This window comes from Cavia porcellus, unplaced genomic scaffold (assembly GCF_034190915.1).
Source record: "Cavia porcellus strain 051 isolate PalLab524CR breed Dunkin Hartley unplaced genomic scaffold, mCavPor4.1 scaffold_4, whole genome shotgun sequence".
In the NCBI taxonomy this organism is placed as follows: domain Eukaryota; kingdom Metazoa; phylum Chordata; class Mammalia; order Rodentia; family Caviidae; genus Cavia; species Cavia porcellus.
The window spans coordinates 26,406,965-26,426,654 of record NW_026947487.1 but is presented as its reverse complement, the minus strand read 5'-3'; the positions used below and the strand labels follow the sequence as shown (position 1 = coordinate 26,426,654).

Sequence of the window (19,690 nt, the reverse complement as noted above, 5' to 3'; positions counted from 1 at the left end):
CCAATTACATGTTACATAATTTTAAGAAAACTTAATTCAGTCAACAGACTGATACCAAGTATCAGGCTAATTTCTATCTAGGACCAGGAATTTAGGTCAATATGACTGGTTAAGCCAAAACCAAGATGGGTTAAAATTGACACTTTTTTGAGCAAGAAAAAATAGTTCTAGGACCAAATAGCACTCTGGATCCAAATTGATTCTAAATGCCCCACCCTCTCACATAGGCAGGCTATATTCATAGCCAGAGAAAAGGAAGTGACATAAAAACTTGCTTGACAACAGCCAGCATTGGACATGGTGTGGAGAAGCATTATCTTACCGAAAGGAATATGGTCTTCCACTTGGCTAGTTGTGATTGGTCAAAGTTTGATTCTCGTAATTGACTGAAGCTCAGCTATCTGTTACAAGGACAGATTTTACTTTTTTGTTCTCTGTTTTGCCGTTGATAAAACAGCTGTGATCAAAACACTTAGTTAAGGCAGCAGAAGCTACCTAATTTAAATGCTTTGTACCTTAGTTTTCTGTTTTGTAATGTATATTAACACTACTGATTTGTCAAGGAAAGAGATCAAGACAATATGCACGTGAAAGTCTTTTGTAAAATATAATTAAATATAAGGCTTTATTATTTGTACTTGTTTATGGTGTCAGATTTGTGTATCTGACATATGTCTGTTGTTTAGGTAAAAACCATTTGAGTTTCGCTCATTTTTTGCAGGGCATTTGGGCTTTAATGACTGGTTTTGAAAATTCCTAGTAAGATGTTGTCTTAGTCGATTTTTATTGCTTGTTGTAACAAAATGCCTGACTGGGTAATATATAATGAAAATAAATTTATTTGGCTCACAGAACTAGTGACTGGGAAATCTGAACCACATGACACTATTGAGAGCCTTCTGGTTTGTGTCACAGCATAGCAGGGGCCATCACATGGCAGGAGTGAACACTTAAAAAAAGAAAGGGAAAACCATTCAGTCATCAGGTGAAATAAGACATGAGAGACAGCAGAGAGGTTGGGCTCAATCTTTTATAACATCGAATTCTCAAACTAATCACAACTCTGAGACCTAACTCCTATTTCAGCAGTTAACCATTTCATACATTATCCTCCTCTCTTAAAGGGCCTATGAGTTTTGCTGGGGACCAACCACATTCAAACTGTAGCTAGTGCCAAGGTTTAATGGCTGATTGCTATTATTCTGTAATATAGTAGAATAAATTGAGGAAAGGATTGTTATCAGCTGGATGATTGGGCACATGATCTATAAGGAACATTCTAATTTTGCCATCTCATAAGTAAGTAAGATAGTTTGAGAAAAATGGTGTAGCCTTAGTAGAACAAAAAGTGTTTCTGGCCATGAGTATGAATAAAAATAAAATATGAAGCAGTTTGTTTGTGGTATTAGAGATTGAAGCCAGGGCCTTTGCTTTAAGCTACAGTCTCAGCCTTTTTTTAAAAAAAAATTTTTATTTTAAAGAGAATAAAACAAAAGAGAACAGAACAAAGCAAATCAGAGCAGAACAGTGCAAGCAACACAGCATTTCACAGCAGGACAACTGGACATCAACAGTAGCTACCATAATGTCTCTTTTCTATGAAATAGTTGAGCATACCTTTACACACCATTTTTCCCCCCTTTTCTGTAGACAGGTGTTTTACAGAGTTATTGAAGCTAGACTCAAAGTTGTGATCCACCTGCCTCAGCCTCAAAAGTTGTGGGTGTAGAAGTACAAACCACCCTGTCCAGCTAGAATAAGTATTTCAAAATATGTGCAAGTTTCAGTGTCCGTGACCAGCTATCTTAGCTAGCATGTTTTCTGTACATGTGTGAGAAACAGTGTGGTCAAGAAAAACAGCATTCTAACTCATGTATTCACTCCTAAATATCTATTCTGCTGTATATTAGAGAAGCAATTTGTTTGCTCTAAAACTGTATGAGAATCTAGTTGTGACTATTGCCTTATACTAAAAATAATGTTTTTCTTTTTAAGGTGCGCCAACCTGTCATATGCATCAACAACCATGTATTTTGCTCTATTTGTATTGATTTGTGGTTGAAGAATAATAGCCAATGTCCAGCTTGCAGAGTTCCCATCACTCCTGAAAATCCTTGCAAAGAGATTATTGGTAAGGTTCTTATTTCATATGCATACATAGATTTTTTTAAATTTCCAGGTGTATTTTAGAAGAGACTTAAACTGACAGTTTTTAGTGATGTTATTTGATCAACATCATGCTGGTTGAATTAGTAATTTGTATAATGTATATGTGGAGTAACTGAGCCGAACAAGGCGTTATGCTTCATGGATCTGTATTCCGATAGAGTCTGTTCTTATGGACCAAAATGTTAATGGCTAAAGCAGAGATGCAGGGAAGAGGCGATGATGAACAGAAAGTTTAGGAAAGCTCACCTAGAATACTGAGAAAAGCTTTATAAAGTAGATGATCTTTAAGCTGGGCATTTAAGGATGAGTAAAATTTTAACTAGAAAAATTAGGGATACAGAGCATAGTTTTGGAAATGATCAGTATTCTACTTTGGATCTGAATACTGAAATCAGATTGAAAATGTAAGTTGAGACCTTATCGTTGAGAACCTTGAATGAGAACTGAGTCAGGGACTTATTTTGTGTTAGAAGAAGAATGAAACAAGGGAGGGGTATGATCCAGTGTGTTCTTTGAGCATATTACTTGGGTAGTGATATAGAGGTTGCATTGTAGGAGAGAGACAGGATGAGGCTGAGACAGATAGATTTTTGCTCAGGTAAATGAGAGTGTGAGTCTGGATTACAGGTTAAAAAGAAAAAATATTCAATGCCATATTAATGCAAGTGAGAGGTATTAAACTTGAACTGGAGCACTCACTTCAGCAACATACATTCTAAAACTGGAACAATACAGAGAAGATTAGCGTGGCCCCCACATAAGGATGACACACAAATTCATGAAGCATTCCCTATTTTTATACAGGAGATTGAAACTTGACCCCTATCACTCATCGTATACAAACTAAAACCAGAACAAATGAAAGATCTAAATATTAAAATAGAAACATATACTGTGCTAGAAGGTGAAGTAGGTAAAACTCTTGAAGGCATAAGCATAGGCAAGGACCTTATGAACAAAAACCTGACTGCATAAGAAATAACATCACGAATCAGCAAATGATTAATCAAATTAAAAAAGCTTCACAGCAGAGGAAACCACCAACAGAATAAAGTGACAGTCTACAAAATGGGAAAACATTTTTGTTAGCTATACCTCTAACAGAGGACTAATATCCAGAAAATATAAAGAACTCAAAAAAGTTTGTCTCCAAAATAAAAAAAGATCTAATCAAAAATGGGCAACTGAAAAGAATAGGCAATTCTCAAATGAGGTACAGATGGCCAGTAAATACATGAAAAAAATGTTCAACACTGCTGGCTATTAGAGAAAGGCAAATTAACATGATACTCATATTCCGTCTTATTGCAGAAAGAATCACTGTCATCAAGAAATCAAATAATAAATGCTTGCAAGTCTATAAGAAAAAAGGATCCCTTCTACATTGTTTATGAGAATGTAAACTGATACACAATATAGAAATCAGTGTAACATTTCTCAAATTACTGACACTAGTAAGTTCCATTTAATTTAGCTATTCCCATGCTAGGTATCTTCCCTAAGAACTAAAGACATCATATTACAGTACTGCACGCATAGCCATGTTTATAGTAGCACATTTTGTAATATCTAAATCTTGAAAGTGGCCTTTGGACAAAGAAGATGTATTTATACGAAATGGAGTACTATTCTACTATCAGTAAGGTTAGTTTAGAGTCACTTGTAGGAAAATAAATGTACCTTGCTGTCATAATGTTAAATAAAATAAATCAAACCCACAAGTTTAAATATTGCGTGGTTTCTTTCATATGGGAAACCTAACTTAAAGAGCAGATAGATAATAGGAAATAGGGAGATCGATTTTCTTTACATATGAGGATCAGTTGGCCAAGAGATGGAGGGAAAGGAGAAGTAAAATGAATTAGGGTGTATAATATATATATGTTTCAGTTCTCTACAATGAATGTAATTGGTATGTGCTGCAAACATTTACTAATAAAACTTTGTTAAAAATCAGAAGAGCTTTGAAAAAGAACACATTTGAAGGGCCTCTTTAATGTTTGGTTTTATTCTCATCTAGGTTTTTTTTTCATTCATTCATTTGTTCATTCATTCGTGTATTTTTCCTATTATACTGAGGATCAAATTCAGGACCTGGTGCATGCTTGGCAGTTGCTGTACTACTGAGCTACATCTCCAACCCATGTTATTTCTTTAAGATTGAAAAAATTAAATCAGTGCTTGGTTTTGCTTTAAGAAACATTGGAAGTAAATGTGAAGTTAGTCATATGTAGATAATACCTTTCAGAAAGCCTAAGAAGTCATTGTAGTAGTCCCAAATCGAGGAAATTTACTTTAAACAAGATTTTTACAAAAAAAGTACATAAGGGGGCTGGGGATTTAGCTCAGCGGCATAAGCGCCTGCCTTGCAAGCAGGCAGTTGTGAGTTCGATCCCTGGTACCGATAAAAACAACGAAAAAGACAAAAAAAAAAAAAAAAAAGTAAAAAAAAAAAAAAAAAAGTACATAAGGAAATATATGTTAGAGGGAAGAACCAGTGGGAGTTTAGAAATTAAAGATTAGAAGGAACAAAGTTGGCTCCAAGATTTCTTTCTTGGCTACTTGGTAAAATCTAGTGGAGGACTATATTATGCTGTGTTCCATTCTATAATGGTAACCTTTCTGTCTACATTTTTATTTACCAAACTTAACCAGAGAGACAGGTGTATTGAAGGGTCTGAATTTTAATGGCTAAACTTACTTGAATATTGCTTCCACTCAGCTTTCCTTTACAACCCTTTTTGCCTACTAAACAAAATCTAAATTTTGTTTTTGTTTTACTTTTTTGTTTTTTCAGTTCTATACACTGAATCCAGTACTTTACACATCTTAGGTGAGCGTTCTGCCACCAAGTTACAGACACAACCCCATATCTAAGTTACATTTCAAAAATTCTCTCACGTAAAATAGCTTAACTATCCTTACATTTGACTAGAATATCCTGAAATGAGCATCTGGAAACTTAATTTTTGATGTCATGATGCTAAGAAAGTAACTTCAGTATAAGTGAAGAGCTCTCAAAAAACTTAATAGTGTATTATTTCTGACAAGTTACAGGACACAGTTAATTTCATCACCGTGGTTCATTCTATGTAGGTTATTACAGTTAGGAAAAATACACATTACTTTTTAAAATTGTGTTACAAATAACCAGCAGTTTTTGAGTACCTTTATTATGATTCTTTAGAGACACACACACATATTTATTCTTTGTATAGTGTGTTGGTTGAGTACAGATATAGTAACTTGGTTTTTTACTTAACAGTTGTCTAACTTTCAGATTTACAGTAGTCCAAATACGAGAATTAATAATATATAGTCATTTCCTCCATTCAGCTTGCTGTGTAAGATCTATAGGTGAATAAACACAATATAATATGTAACTGAAGGTGTTTCTTGTGGTGTTAATATGTACTTTTCTCAGGATGAAGATAGAGAAAAAACCTAAATGGTAGGTTCAAGTGTGTATGTGAGGGAAAGTATAGCTAGTAAGCTGCAAAACCACATAATACAGTGAGAAAAAGGTTCATTTTCTTCTGCTCAAATCACAACAAAAATTAGGATCTTTTATTTATTTTTCCTGTAGGAGGAGCAAGTGAAAGTGAACCTATGCTAAGCCATACAGTCAGGAAGCACCTTCGGAAAACTAGACTTGAGTTACTCCATAAAGAATATGAGGTAAACTATACTTAATGTTTAAAATGATGTCAGCAAGGAGTTTGAAGTAAAATTGAGCTACTTCAGTCCCCAGACTTCTTAAATACCCAATGAAACTTTATTTTGAATTCCATTTTTAAAGTGTCTTACGTGATAAATTTTTTCTTTTTTTATTTCAAATAGAGGAAAATTTTATTTTGTTTTTTCTTCTTCAGGGAAAGAGAGACTAGGACACCAGAGGACAGGAACAGATGGAAGCATTTCGGTTTTTTTTTTCTGCTTTTTTTCAATTTAAAATTTATACCTCAACAAATATGTTATTTTATATTTGCTTCTTTAAGAAATTGAAAGATTATTGAAAAACCTCTTGTAACAGTCACTACGACCCCACACTTACTGTTTGTTTTTACCTGTAAATTCACTGATGATTATAAGCCTGAACAGTTCTGGTAAGATAAATGTGCATTGTTACTATCAGCACAGTAATTTTGCTATAGAATATACTATTTCCTAATTCCTATCTAAAGGTGAATGAGCAAACTGATTTGACATGATAAGAGAATTTTCCAAATAAATTCACGCTAATTGAATATACTGTTAAATAGTAGACATTTAAATAGTAGACATTAAATCCAGTTTTTTTTCATATCCTCTTTGGATAAAAAAAATCTTTATTTAAACTGTATACGTAGAAACTACCCTCAGCTGCCTCAAAATTATTTCTGAAATGCCATGGGCCATAAATAAATGATTTAATAAATATTCATATATGTGTTTTCTGCATATATGCAAATAAAACCTGTTTATATTTGTTAACATTAATGTAAACAAAGCAACTTATAAAACTACTTGACTTGAAATATAATTTAAAATAGTATAGAGCACAATGATAATGAACTCTAAAATATATCCTTACATACTTAGTATTTGTTAGATATTAATCAGACTTAACACTGAGAGATCACTAGCTGTATGAATCTGTTTTCTGCTGCTAATACCATGCAAGAAACTAAGGAATTATTTGGCTCATGCTTCTGAAGCTGAGAAGTCCAACCACATGGTACCAGGCTTTGTACTGCATCATCCCCTGGAACAAAATGGAAAGAGTAGAAAAGGGGCAGAAGTATATGAGCAACACAGAGAAGGGTCCTGATTTGTCCATTTTATTTAGAACCCACTCCCTTGATGAATAACGCACTCCTACAACTACAGCCTTACTCCATTTATGAGGGCAGAGCCTTAGACCTAGTCACTTCTTAGCAGTTTCAGCTTTTAATACTGCTACAATGGCAGTTAAATCTCAACGTGATTTTGGAGAGGACTTTCAGACTATAGCACTGGCATATGGTGCTACTTGGAGTTTATTTTCTGATAACAGAATTTTTAGCAGTTTAATGTGACATTTATAGATGCATAAATGACATCACAGAAAAGTTTTAACACAAGTGTTCAGTGGTTGCATTTAAGATAATAAGCAGTAAATCAGATATGATGACACATCTGTGTAATACTAACACTGGGGAGGTTGGAGTAAGAGGATCACTATAATTCAAGGCTAGCCTGAACTATGTAGTTCAAGGTCAGCCTGAACTACATAGCAAGACCCTATCTCCAAATAAAAAAATACATGGTTTGAGTGGGAAACTTAGAGCATACAGTACTTAAAATACTAATTGAAAAGCAAGAATCTAGAGAAGTTTATAGTTAACTACAGGTAATCTGATGTGAAAACTGGAAAGACATATGACTTCACTCCTATTTCAAGTATGGAGAAAAATAACAAAGATCAAACAATATTAATATTAATCATCTTGTTCAGCATGGTACTTATAATTTACCTCATTAAAGCAATTAAACATACCTCACATTTTTCTTGTGAAATGGACTCTATTTCCCCATTGTTTTTCATTTTTCTTTTACTTTCTGGATTATACCTTAAATAGAATCAAAGGTTTGACTTTTTAAACAAAACTAAAATTAAAATGCAAGCAGCATAAATGTCAGTTTTTATTAGAAACAATACATTTTGAAAATTTAAATTGTATATTACTTTTTCCCTACAAAACTATTATGTATAAAGAATCTACGTAAAGAAATTTGAGTATGATATTAAAAAACATTTGTTTTAACTTTTATGTCTGGTGGTCTATGTCTGCCTGATAACTGTGTGATACTTTTTCAGGATGAAATAGATTGTTTGCAGAAAGAGGTAGAAGAGCTTAAAAATAAAAATCTGAGCTTGGAGTCACAGATCAAGACTATTCTGGATCCTTTAACCTTGATGCAAGGCAACCAAAATGAAGACAAACTTCCAGTTGCAGATAATCCCAGTAAAATTGACCCACAGACTGTATCGGAGTGGAAAAAGAAACTCAGAACAGCTAATGAAATTTATGAGAAAGTAAAAGATGATGTTGATAAATTAAAAGAAGTAAGTTGTAGTGGTTTGAAAAATGTGTTATGGTTGTTTTTACAATTCTGTAGGCACCTTCAAAATTAAAAAAAAAAAAAACTATCTTCATTCATCATTAGATGTTTTGTGAGTGAAGAACAGAATTGCTCAGGTGGACATTTATGTGCAATAGGAAATTTTTTTCATTAAATGTCATTAGCTGCCAAGAAATAATCAGGTGGTTCCATTTGTGACTATAATTGGAGACTGTGTAGGGCTTCTATATGAGATTGCATCTTGTAGAAGAGTAACATCAGTTTAAAGTTTGTGCTCTACCTTTTGTGTGTTTAGCCTTGTTTTTTAAAGCTTGTATCAGTGACTACCTTGTGTTCCTAAAAGCAAACATACACATTTCCCTACTTATAAATGGAAAGGTTTTGACTGTATCTTTTGCAGTGCTATTACCCTTTTCAGATTTTGATTATAAATGGACAGTGAAAGTTTTGATGACTAACTTAAAAGTTGTCAACAGTTGCTTTAGACTGAGTATTCCAAACAAAAGAATACTGTGTCTTAGGAGGCCGATTCATTTTTTTCCTTAATTACTCTCCCATCCATCTAGCATAATAGAACATAAGTGAAAATGATAAACTTCTACAATTTTCCAGCCTAGAGGAAAGATGATCATATTCCTGCCTTCAGCACTAGTGGTGGCAATCAGGTGATCTAGTGCTTTCTTAAGCAAAGACCAGCCTTTGTTCAACTTCAGGTTTATCTAACCTGGATTCTGGTTGTGTTGAATGGAGATGGTTTTATAGTACTCTGGTCTACCACCATCCTATCTGCAGTTCCTAAAATATGGTTTTGTACTGAATTACTAAATCCTGTAACCTGAAATCATTATTGAGCTCCATGATATTTTGAAGAAATGCCACTGTATATCAGCTCTCAGATCCTCAGTGAGGTTAAGTAGCAGGGAAGTTATCTGTGACTTAGTGTTAGGCATCTTCCATATACAGAATAGATGCTGTTTGGGCTCGGAAAAGGCCAATATGAGAGGAAGAGAAAAGTGCTTTCAGAGAAGAAAAAGAGAAACTACTGACATCATTGTACCTAATTTGTTGCAAGTTTAGTAGAAATGTATTGTTTCTTTGTATATTGATGACCAGCCTTAGTATGTTAGAAGAAAAAAAAAAACATTATAAAGAATGACAGATAAAATGTTACTGTTTACCAGTCTGTAACTTCTCCTTTAAGTTGTATACTTCTTGAGCCATTCTAAGTTTTATGTGGTCATCTTCATAGTTGACTACATTTTTGGTAATGAATGCTTCTTACAGCATGGAACTTTGTGTGACAAATACTCTGGGGCACATAAGAATAATATGGGAAATATATTTAAAAGAAAAATACACAAAGCACAATCAATACCCACAGTTACCCTTAGTCTTCAGAATAATTTGGGATATTTAATAAGATCATTTTTATTACTTGCTGATACTAGGGATAGGCTATAAAACAGAACATCAGTAAATAAGAAAACCTGGACTACAGAGTCAAAACTCAAATGTGAACTCAAATGTGAGTCTAACAAGTGATATACTATAAATTAAATACAAGATTAAAAATAAAGTGTTAGCAAGAGTAAAATAAACTGCTATTTTCTGGACTGGGTGAATTTGAACTATCATGAGGCCTGATCGCTAGCTAATCAGTGTTAGAATAGTTAGCTCAAGTCTTTATTACTCTTAGGTGCTACTCATTAGTAGGCAAAACTCTACTCTTTGCAGCATTTGCCCATTCAACTCTCAAACTTGAAAATACCTGTTAGTTTGAGGAACTAACTGCCTCATAAAAGGAAGTTTTAAGATAGCCATAGGACTGCCAAGAGCCCTTAAAACATGGGGTGGTGATGCAGTATGCATGGGGAGGGATCAAATGAGTTTCTAATTTAAGCTCATCATCATCAGCACTAAGTGCCTCCCCTTATGGTACAGTGCTTGAAAGCTTAATTCATTGTGTAACTGAGGAAGTAAATGGCTTTCCTTATATTTTCAGAGGGGCAGTAATGGTGTTTATCAGTCACTTAAAGAATTAACCCTTCACACCCATAGTTGGTGTGAATCCTGAGCCCAAAAGAAACCTGGAAATCTAAGTAACTGTATTGTTACACTGTGTGCCCAAAAGAATGTTCTCTGCCCTTTTTTCTTGTCTGTCATGATGCATTTGTATATAGTTGGATAAGAAATAATTTCCAGATTTTCTGAAAATTAGTCAAAAGCGTTATCAGAGTTGAAATGTTTTTAAGCCTTTCTGTTTTAAACTTTTCCTTCCACAATGGTTCTTGTGACTCCTTAACTTTGAATGTAAATATTGTAATCAGAGTTTTCTTTGCCAAGTGAGTTGAGTTTGGTTGATTGTCTAGACTTACTCTTTGTTTGAAATATACAAATGCAATAACTAAGAAATTTAAAGAAATCAGCTTTTAAGAAGATTTTAAAATTTAAGAACATCGATTTTAGGTGTCCATAATCAATATTGAGCCACTATATTTTTCTAGCAAGTCATGTTTTCTTTGGTAACTTTTAGGTATTACATAATTCAAGAACATAAAGTCACATTTTTGTTTTTAAATTCAAGGAGGATTCTGTGAGATTTATTGGAAAATACTGACATAATTTTAAGATTCCTAGAAGTTGCAGGCCAAAGAACTAGGAAAGATTTTTGAAGAAAGAAAAATAGTTAGTTATAACAGATTGATCACTACAAAAATATTTTTAAATAGCAACCAAGAAATCAACTTCATAGGCCAAGAATTAATTCTTCAACATTAGTTTGCAAATACTTCCATGTAGTATAATAATTACCTTTTTTACAACATTCAGTTATATAAGAAAAGAAAAAAAAACACATAAATTTACCATTAGTATGTTGTCTTAGTGACTTTAACTCCCTAACAGCATTATTTCCCTGGACAGAATATTTGTAAAGTGCTTGGGGAACATGGATTAAAAATTTATAATTGTATTCATAGCTTCATATGTTATTCCCAATGTAATTGTTACGTTTCTGAAGACCATGTTCTAGCATTCAGTTTTCTGATAGTACTCTAAAAATGCAGGTGATTCATCATAGTTTTTACAAGGCACTTTTGTTTTAGCTTGTGCTTAATTATTTTCAATTCCTTTTTTTTTTAAGGTAAATAAAAAGTTGAAATTGGAAAATGGTGGCCTGGTGAGGGAGAATTTACGACTGAAGGCTGAAGTTGATAACAGATCACCCCAGAAGTATGTATTTTCCTCACAGAGCAATGTTTCAGGTTATATCAGTGTTTTAGACTAGGCTGTTGTTGTGATTGCACATGGTTTTTATCTAACTTTTCATTTAAGCAAGTAGCCTGACTTGCCTCCAAAAGTCTAGTGCATACTTTGTGTTATTAGTAACATTGTTGTCTTCATTAAGGCTAATTTTGAATTCTTATCCTTTTTTTATTTTTTTTTCCTTTTCTGTTGTTTGATTACTGAGAGATTGGTTTTATGTTAGTATTTACTTGGTTTTACGTAAAATTTTAATGGTACCAACAAATAGATTACAGTAAAGCCCTTTAGCTGTTTTCTGAGATAATCCTAGTAATAGTTCATGTTCATATAGGGTATGATCTTTATCAGGTACAGTGGTATGTAATGTAGAGCTATTATTACTCTGTTTACAGATCAAAAGGTGAAAGTATAGAGAGGTTAAATTAATTTATCTAAATCTGCACAGCTAGTACGTGGTGGAGAAGGCATTGGAGCTCTGTTAGTCCATCCGTGGAGTCTCTGCTCTCAACTATTACAAAAACAAGACTGTCTAAAATGGGATTCAAAGCATTGCTTGTTTAATTTTGGGGTGATCCGAAGCTATACAGTTAAATCAGTTTATTCTTTCTTTTTGCTGAAAGTTTTCATTCTATTCTAGAGGATAGAAGATTACAAGTGTTGATCTGCTTAACAGTTAATTTGTATGTTTCAAGTTATAAGAGTTAAAAAGGATGAAGTGCTGGCCAGTAGCACTTGTAGTTTTGTTTTGTTTTGTTTTCTCTCTCTCTCTCTCTCTCTCTCTCTCTCTCTAGCCAGGAGAAAAAAAAAAAAAGAAACATGTCGCTTTCTCCCACGGCCTGACTGCCTTGAAGGGATAGCATATCCACACTCTGCTCTTTCTTCTCATTTAATCACTAGATTTCATTTCTTTCTATTTTAAAAAGTCAAGGCAGGGATAAGTAAACAATGAGAATTTCTCCCACCAGAAACAGCTTTTTGCTTGTCATTTGCGAGAAAGGACAAGTTGCCCTCAGTAAAATTGAATGTGGTATGAAGAAATGGTAGAAGTAAACCATAATTATACACAGCAGATATTACTAACCATAGAGAAAAAAGCGTAACTTTTATTTTTAAATAATTCCTTCCACTGTACTCTCCAGACCTCTTTCTTTCCCTTCAGATAATATCCTACTTGGACAAGTTATTGGAATGGATTTAGGGAGTGTTGTTTTTATGTGTTGCTTTGAATCCCTGTTCTTATCATTTATTGGCAGCTTGCTTTGCCAGTCATAGCTATGCTTGTCCATTAGCCATTTCCCACAGCGTACTGAATGGAACTGAAGCTGGTTTTTTTTGTAGCTTTTACTTCTTGAAAAGTTGCCCACCAGATTGCAAATGTAATGTCAACTACAAGGATGTGTGTTTTTAAATATCCATGCTTTCATCCAGATAAAAACTGAGAACTCTCCTGAGGAAAACTGGCCTGTCTGCTCTCCAATAAGCAGCCACACAACTAATCCAACAACAAAATAGTAGGCTTTGCCATCTTTAAGTTCTGTTCCTTCCCTTTGCAGGAAAGGAACACTCTCACTTGAAAAACAATTTGAGCTGACCCCTATTCCAGATCAATTTGCAATGCACTGAGGTATTAAATGCATTGCATTTGATTTATAGCCTTGTTTATTCTGCATCCCCAAACCCTAGTGGAATTGAGAGAGACACTGACCACAACTGAAAATACTCAGATATGGTTCACCTGAGGAGAGCTCCGATTTCTGCGGAAAAGAATATGAAATTTAAAGAATTTAAAAGTAAATGCAAATAAAAATATTTTGCTTTACTTCCTCAGTATAGCAAGTACTTCAACCAGTTTTTTTGTTGTTGTTGCTGTATACTTGGCTAAATGTAAAGGAATACTTTTAATAAATGTCCTGTTAGTCTCTGGTGTATCTTACAAGTTGAGCAGACATATTGTATAAATTCTACAGTAGAAAAATACCATAACAACAGATTTATTTTCTTACACTTGTCATGGCTAGAAGTCCTAGCTGAAGTTTTGACAGGACAGTTTTTCTGTCTTACTTATGGCACCTTCCTATTATGTCCTCATATGGTAGGGAGAAAGGAGTGAAAGCATAGGGGTACTAATCCTATTGAGTTAGGGCCTTGCCCTTATGATGTCGTTTAAATTTAAATTACCTCCTACATGCCTTATATTTGAGTCCAGTCGCATTAGGATTTAGAGCTCAATATAAGAATTCTGGAGTACATGGTAGAACATATTCTTTTTTAAGACATTCAAATGTGCTATTCTTCAAAAGCTAGACTAGTGTAATTTAATGTAAATACATTACATTAATTTACATTAAATGTACAATTTAATGTAAATAAGAGGAATTTTAAACTTTATATAGAAGTAGATGGGTTTTTAAACATTTTCATCATTTCATATTTACTTAATGATTAATCCATTACATGGGGAACTAGTGCATGTACGTAACACATTTTAATGCTTTTTACACCGCCCTCTCCTCCCCCCATTTCTGTTTTTTTAAGAAGTGAGAAATAAAAAAAAAGTGAGAAATACTTTTTAAATTCTATTTATTAATTCATTTCTTTTTCATGGTGCTATAATCCCAGCACATTAGGAGGCTGAGGCATAGGATTCCATATTTGAGCCCAGCCACGGCAATTTAGCAACTTAGACTTTCAAAATAAAAATCAGGGCTAGGGCTTTATCTCAGTGTGAAGACCTTGGGTTCATTCTCCAGTACTGTCAAACAAAATAAAAACAGCATAATTATAATCTTTTAAATTGAAGGTCCAGATTACTTCTTTCCCCTGCTACTGTGTTTCTTTTATCCTTCCTTATATGCAATCTTAAAGTACCTGATCATTTTTCCTTTCTCATCTGCAGTCAGCTTAAAAGCCCTCTTGAGCAGTGGCCAGTTGATGGCATATTGAATAACATCTGTTTTGTTCTTTGTCAGAGCTTCATCATTTCAATATCTAAGTGAGTGGTCCAGAAAATGAAGGGTTTTTTTTTTAATATATTCATTATATTGAATTCATTCATTTCTAAATCAATTAATTAATTTTCACCTGGGGGAAATAGCACTTGTTTCTTCCTTTAGTTTATCCTAACATGAACTCCTAAGAGAATAGGATCTGTTATACAGAACTCAAAGCATGGTGATAGGCCTTTTGTTTTACAAGACTAATATCTGAAGAAAATTAACTCTCCCATACAAATGTTACTGGTACTTTGTTAGTTTCGGTTTGTTTGTTTTGTTTTTTACATTAATACATCAGTACTTTAAGGGTTTTAGTTATACAAAGTAAATACTCCTCCTGACTCCTAACATATAGCTTCTGTTGTTATTTCCCTTACTGCCTCGTAGTTTCTTTGTTAGCATATGTTAGAACTGCAGGTAATGAACATTTTGTGTTTCATGACTTTCCTTCTCTTTGAAGTAGTTGTAGTTACTGTTATATCTACTTTATTTTATAGAGTCCTGGTTCATGTTCTGGTCCTAATACAGCCTGTCAAGTAGAATGTGGTACCCCCAACAGAGAAAATAAGTAGATTTCTTTATTAAATCACTGGGGCAGGGGATATGGGTTGCTTTACAATACAAGTGAATTAAACTGGTGATGCGTGCCTAAATCTCAGGCATGATTCTGGAAGCTGAGGCAGGAAAAACACAAGTTTGAGGCCAGTCTAAAGTACATGATAAGACGCTTAGAAGTAGAATTAGAGACATTTTAAATGCAGCATATGAATCTTACTAGGATATTGACTAATATTGTCAAATATTGGTTGATACTTGATATCGTCAAAAAGATGTTTTTTGATCTTATGGGGTAAATTGGAAGATGAAGCAAGTATTAGATGATACCCTGGCATTACTATTAATTTTATGTAGGTATCATAGTTACTTAAAATACACATTTATCTCTGTCCATTTTGGCCCCTAAAGCAAATTACTCATACATTAGGTGGCTTGTAAACAGGAGACATTTATTTCTTAGCTGTTCTGTAGGCTGAGAAGTCCAATATCAAGGCCAACAGATAAGAGGTTAGATGAAAGCTAACTTCCTGATTCATAAGTGCTTTTGCTGTATCTTCACTAGCAGAAAAGCAAAAAGCTCTCTGAAAGGCCTTTTTAAAAGGGTACTCATCAGATACATATGTTTAAATATTATTTCTCTAGTGTAATGAACAGAAAGTGTAAATAAATACTAAAATTATAATAGATATTGGGAAACGGGAAGAAAATGTTCATATGCAAAGGGCAACAAGAAAGAGGTATGGAGAAAAGGGAAAGAAAAAAATAGAAAAGAAAAATGGCAACAAAGGTTTTGTAAATAAGGAAGAAAAGTGGTTGAAGGGAATTAGGGGAAAAAAGAATCAAGATATGTTATATACAAGTACAAATTCCCTATGATAAATGTGATCATTATGTATATCTAAAATGTACCAATAAAATTAACAAAAATATTAAAATGAAAGGATACTCATTCCATTTATGCTGTCTTTGCCGTGATGATCCAAAGGTCCCCCATGGTTCATTTACCACATACCATTTCCCAAAGACCCTACCTCCAAATTACCATCCCATTGGGAATACAATGCAATGCAAGAATGGAGAGGGGCACAAAAGTCTGTGACACCATTTCTTTTAGAATGATTACTTTAAAAATGGACTTCAGTGTATGTTAGCAAAAGAAAAGGGGACATAAGAATTAATGAGGCTATGATCTTAATCATCTTAAATGTGGGAAATGAGTATACGGAGGTTATATTGCTTTCTCCCTACTTCTATTAATGTTTATAAATAATTTTATTATAAAAAGTTAATACCAGCAAAACAAGGTCCAGGAAATTCATGGTCAAATGAAGTTAAGAGATAAAAATACACGAAACTCTTAAATACTGAACAAATACTAAACCAACTAGCAGAGTTTAGAGGAGAATGGCAGTATGAATATGGAGAATGGCAAGTGAATTGCAGTCCTAAGGAAAGTCTTAATGTGAGCCCAGCTTTAAGAGTGATTTCAGTGAGGAGGGCATTGTGAGTGGAAACATCTTGGGCTGAGTAGAGAACAAAGTGATTGCTATAGCTCTAATCCCTTTCCTTCCATAGTTGACATGCATCATGTTATTGCTCAGCAAACAGTGGCTTTCTTACCACATTCATCATACCAAAAGTCTTCTGCATAGTGGTCCTTTCTCTCCATTGTGACTGTTGGCACTATACATAAACATAGCTGACCAGCATTACTATCACTCTCTTCTGTATGCCGAAAAGCCACTTCTCAGTCTGGCTCTTGAGTGGAGAATGTCAGGAGTGTCATACGTTCACATAGTAGTAAACATCAAGAATGATTTGAAGAAGCTGAAAGGGACAAGTATGTATTGAGTTTCTCATATTCCTGTATTCCTTGACTATAATAACTACTTCTAGTCTGTATCAGCAAATATGAATGTATTTGTTATTTATGGCCTTACAAGTTCCTTAATAATTTTTGAACTTGAAGAAGTATGCAGAATTTATTTAAAAATCATTTGAAATTTCTCCTACCTTTCTTCTAGGTCTATTAGTTGTTACTTTTTTAATTTCTCTAGCCACTCTAGATAGGGATTGTGCCATGTCACCAGTTATGAGACTTTAGCAGAATAGCTATTCTTGTTCTTAGCTACTAATTCATCTTAGCAATATAGGATATAAAGCTTCATATACAAAATTTTGTAGGTTATTTAAATCAAACATGATTACCACTGGATTAATGACTTTTCGTAAATACATATTTGGGAATGTTATACATTGTATCATTGGTTTTTAGTGAGATCTGTTGGTTTGATAGTGTCTCGCTGCATGCCCATTTTACTGTATAGTAACCCCAAGGCTTCTGTGAGGAGTCCCTATTTCCTCTTAGAAGTATATGAAAGAGGATGATCCAAGAAGAAAAGAATATATTTCACATATTATGACCTGAGTGTTCTTCCCTTTTCATTGTTATTTTTTGTTTTTTCTTGAACCATCTTACTTACTTCCTTGGCTTTAGTAATCATCTATTTGTATATCAGAAGTTATAAGATAACTTTAAACCTTTAACATTAGCATCTCTGTGGAATTGCAGATTTATATTTCTGTCTGTTTTTGTATACTCATCAAGATCTTATATCTTAAATTTTTTAGTAAAGTATAAATCAAATTTTTGGAACCTCTTGCATGAAACTATGGCAGTAGTCAGATTCAGAGGGACCTTTCCTAAACATTTGATTAAAAACAGCCTCCCCTTCAGCACTCCCTTACTTTGTCTTACTGTAAGGCCATAATAACAAAGCGAAGATGTAGTAAAGTAGTAGTATGTGTGGATTATGAACGCAGGCTCTGGAGCCAAACTCTTACAACTGAACAGTGGCTCTGCCTGTTTACCATATCTGATTCAGGTGAACATATTTTACCTCCTTGTGTCTCAGTTTTTGTCTTCATTGAAATGGGGCCAATAGTACCTACCTTGCAGACTGTAATGAAGGCTGAACAATGTACAATTTGAGGTACACCATAACTTCTGGCAGTGTTACAGTGTTATCTTCTTGATGGTCCTTATTGATATAGGGGAAAGGGATTTCCAACCTACTGGATGTCTGATAGGAGTCCATGTTCTCTAAAATGAAAGAATGAATTTTAGGAACAACGTAGGTTAACAGCAAAATATATTTATTGAGAGAAAGAAAGTGTCTTTCTAAGAAAAGGGGTCCTGAGTGGGTTGCTGAGGATCATGCCCTTTCTAGGGATTTTTATAGAGCAAAACCATGAGGTAAGGCAGGTCCAAGGTAGGGACAAATTAGTACTCTGGAGGTGAACATGAGGTGGGACAGAATTATGGTCAATCAATAAGATGATGAGTGTAATTGCTCAGGTAAAATTGATTAAATCAGGATCACAAGTAGGGGAAGCACAAGCAGGAACAGGGCCTTTGCCTGCAGGGGGTTGGAATAATGGCTTCTAACTTCTTCAAAGTGATCAAGGTTTCAAGGTGATACCTATTAGAATATCAATCCCTGAGGTTTATCTTTAGGATGTGGATACATTTGTTTTGACTTCTGGCTCACAGTGGGAGGTTCTGTCACCAGGGTTGCAAGATTTCTGGTCACAGGGTTTCCTCAGCCCTATCTGAATTTAGCTGTCTATAACTATCACTATTTGAAATTATCTTGTTCATTTAATTCTTGACCTGTTTGACCTGTTGTCTCCTCCATTGTAAACTAGTACAGTCTCCAAGAATAAGAACTCTGTTAGTCTCTTTCACTTCCAAAACTCTAGTACCTAGAAGCCACCTGATAAATATTTGTTGAATAATTAAATGAATAAGTAAATAACATTGGATAAATTATTTAGGCTCTTGGGGCCATTGTTTTCTTTATGTAAAATGTGGATAATACATTCTTGAGAATGTTAAATGAAATAATCTATGTCTGTGGGACAATATATCACAAAGAAGTAGGTAGGGGGAGTGTCTTGTGTCTAAATAATTATATCCATTATCTTCCTCCTACCCCAAACAAAAGATTATTTATACTTTTCCTTAGTTTCTATCCTTCTTATTACTAATTGTCTTAGTTACTTTCCTCTCATTGCTGAGACAAAATACCCAACATCCAAAGCTAAAGGAGGAAAGTTTTGTTTAACTCAGATTGTAGAGATTTCAGTCCACAGTTGACTGTCCCTTAAAGCAAGGCAGAAGGGCAACAGATCATAGTAGTGGAAGACACCAAAAGCAACTAGATAAATGTTGAGAGTAAACCATAAACTTCTTTTATATGGTATGGGGGAGGGGGGACCTACCTGCCCTAGAACAGGGATAGCACTTACACCCTTAATCCTAGCCTTAGACCATGAATAAATCACAAACTCTAGATTCAGCCAGCTCTGAAAAGGCCCACCCCCCTGTGACCCATGAGGCTTTGGGAGGTCATCCAGACACAAGCCGTGATACTACTTACCTAATTCCCAAATATAAAAACTGGGTCATTTATGTTTCACTTTCCTTCACCCCATGCCTGCTTGTTCAGTGTGATCTTTCTCTCCTGATTCTTTTAAATGCTTCTAATCCATTTTTTTTTCTCATGCTTGCTAGTTTAGGTCTGCATTATATTTTTTGC

The 19,690-nt window shown here is 34.2% G+C and overlaps 1 protein-coding gene and 1 non-coding gene across 4 annotated transcripts in view; both read left to right on the top strand.

Moving 5' to 3' along the window:
• Obi1 (ORC ubiquitin ligase 1) overlaps positions 1 to 19,690 on the top strand; it is a 44,682-nt gene that overhangs the window by 11,793 nt on the left and 13,199 nt on the right. Inside the window, exons 2-5 of one of the 3 annotated variants that reach the window (XM_003477620.5) lie at positions 1,996 to 2,131; positions 5,756 to 5,847; positions 8,009 to 8,257; positions 11,417 to 11,505. In XM_003477620.5, coding sequence (XP_003477668.1) covers positions 1,996 to 2,131; positions 5,756 to 5,847; positions 8,009 to 8,257; positions 11,417 to 11,505 — 566 coding nt within the window. Of the gene's footprint in view, positions 1 to 1,995; positions 2,132 to 5,755; positions 5,848 to 6,041; positions 6,276 to 8,008; positions 8,258 to 11,416; positions 11,506 to 19,690 lie in introns of those variants that run through there. The other 2 variants (XM_063246900.1, XM_013141498.2) reach the window with 2 other exon arrangements.
• On the top strand, positions 2,861 to 2,967 carry LOC111753891 (U6 spliceosomal RNA). Its single transcript, XR_002788660.1, has one exon. It is a non-coding gene; the product is annotated as a U6 spliceosomal RNA (small nuclear RNA).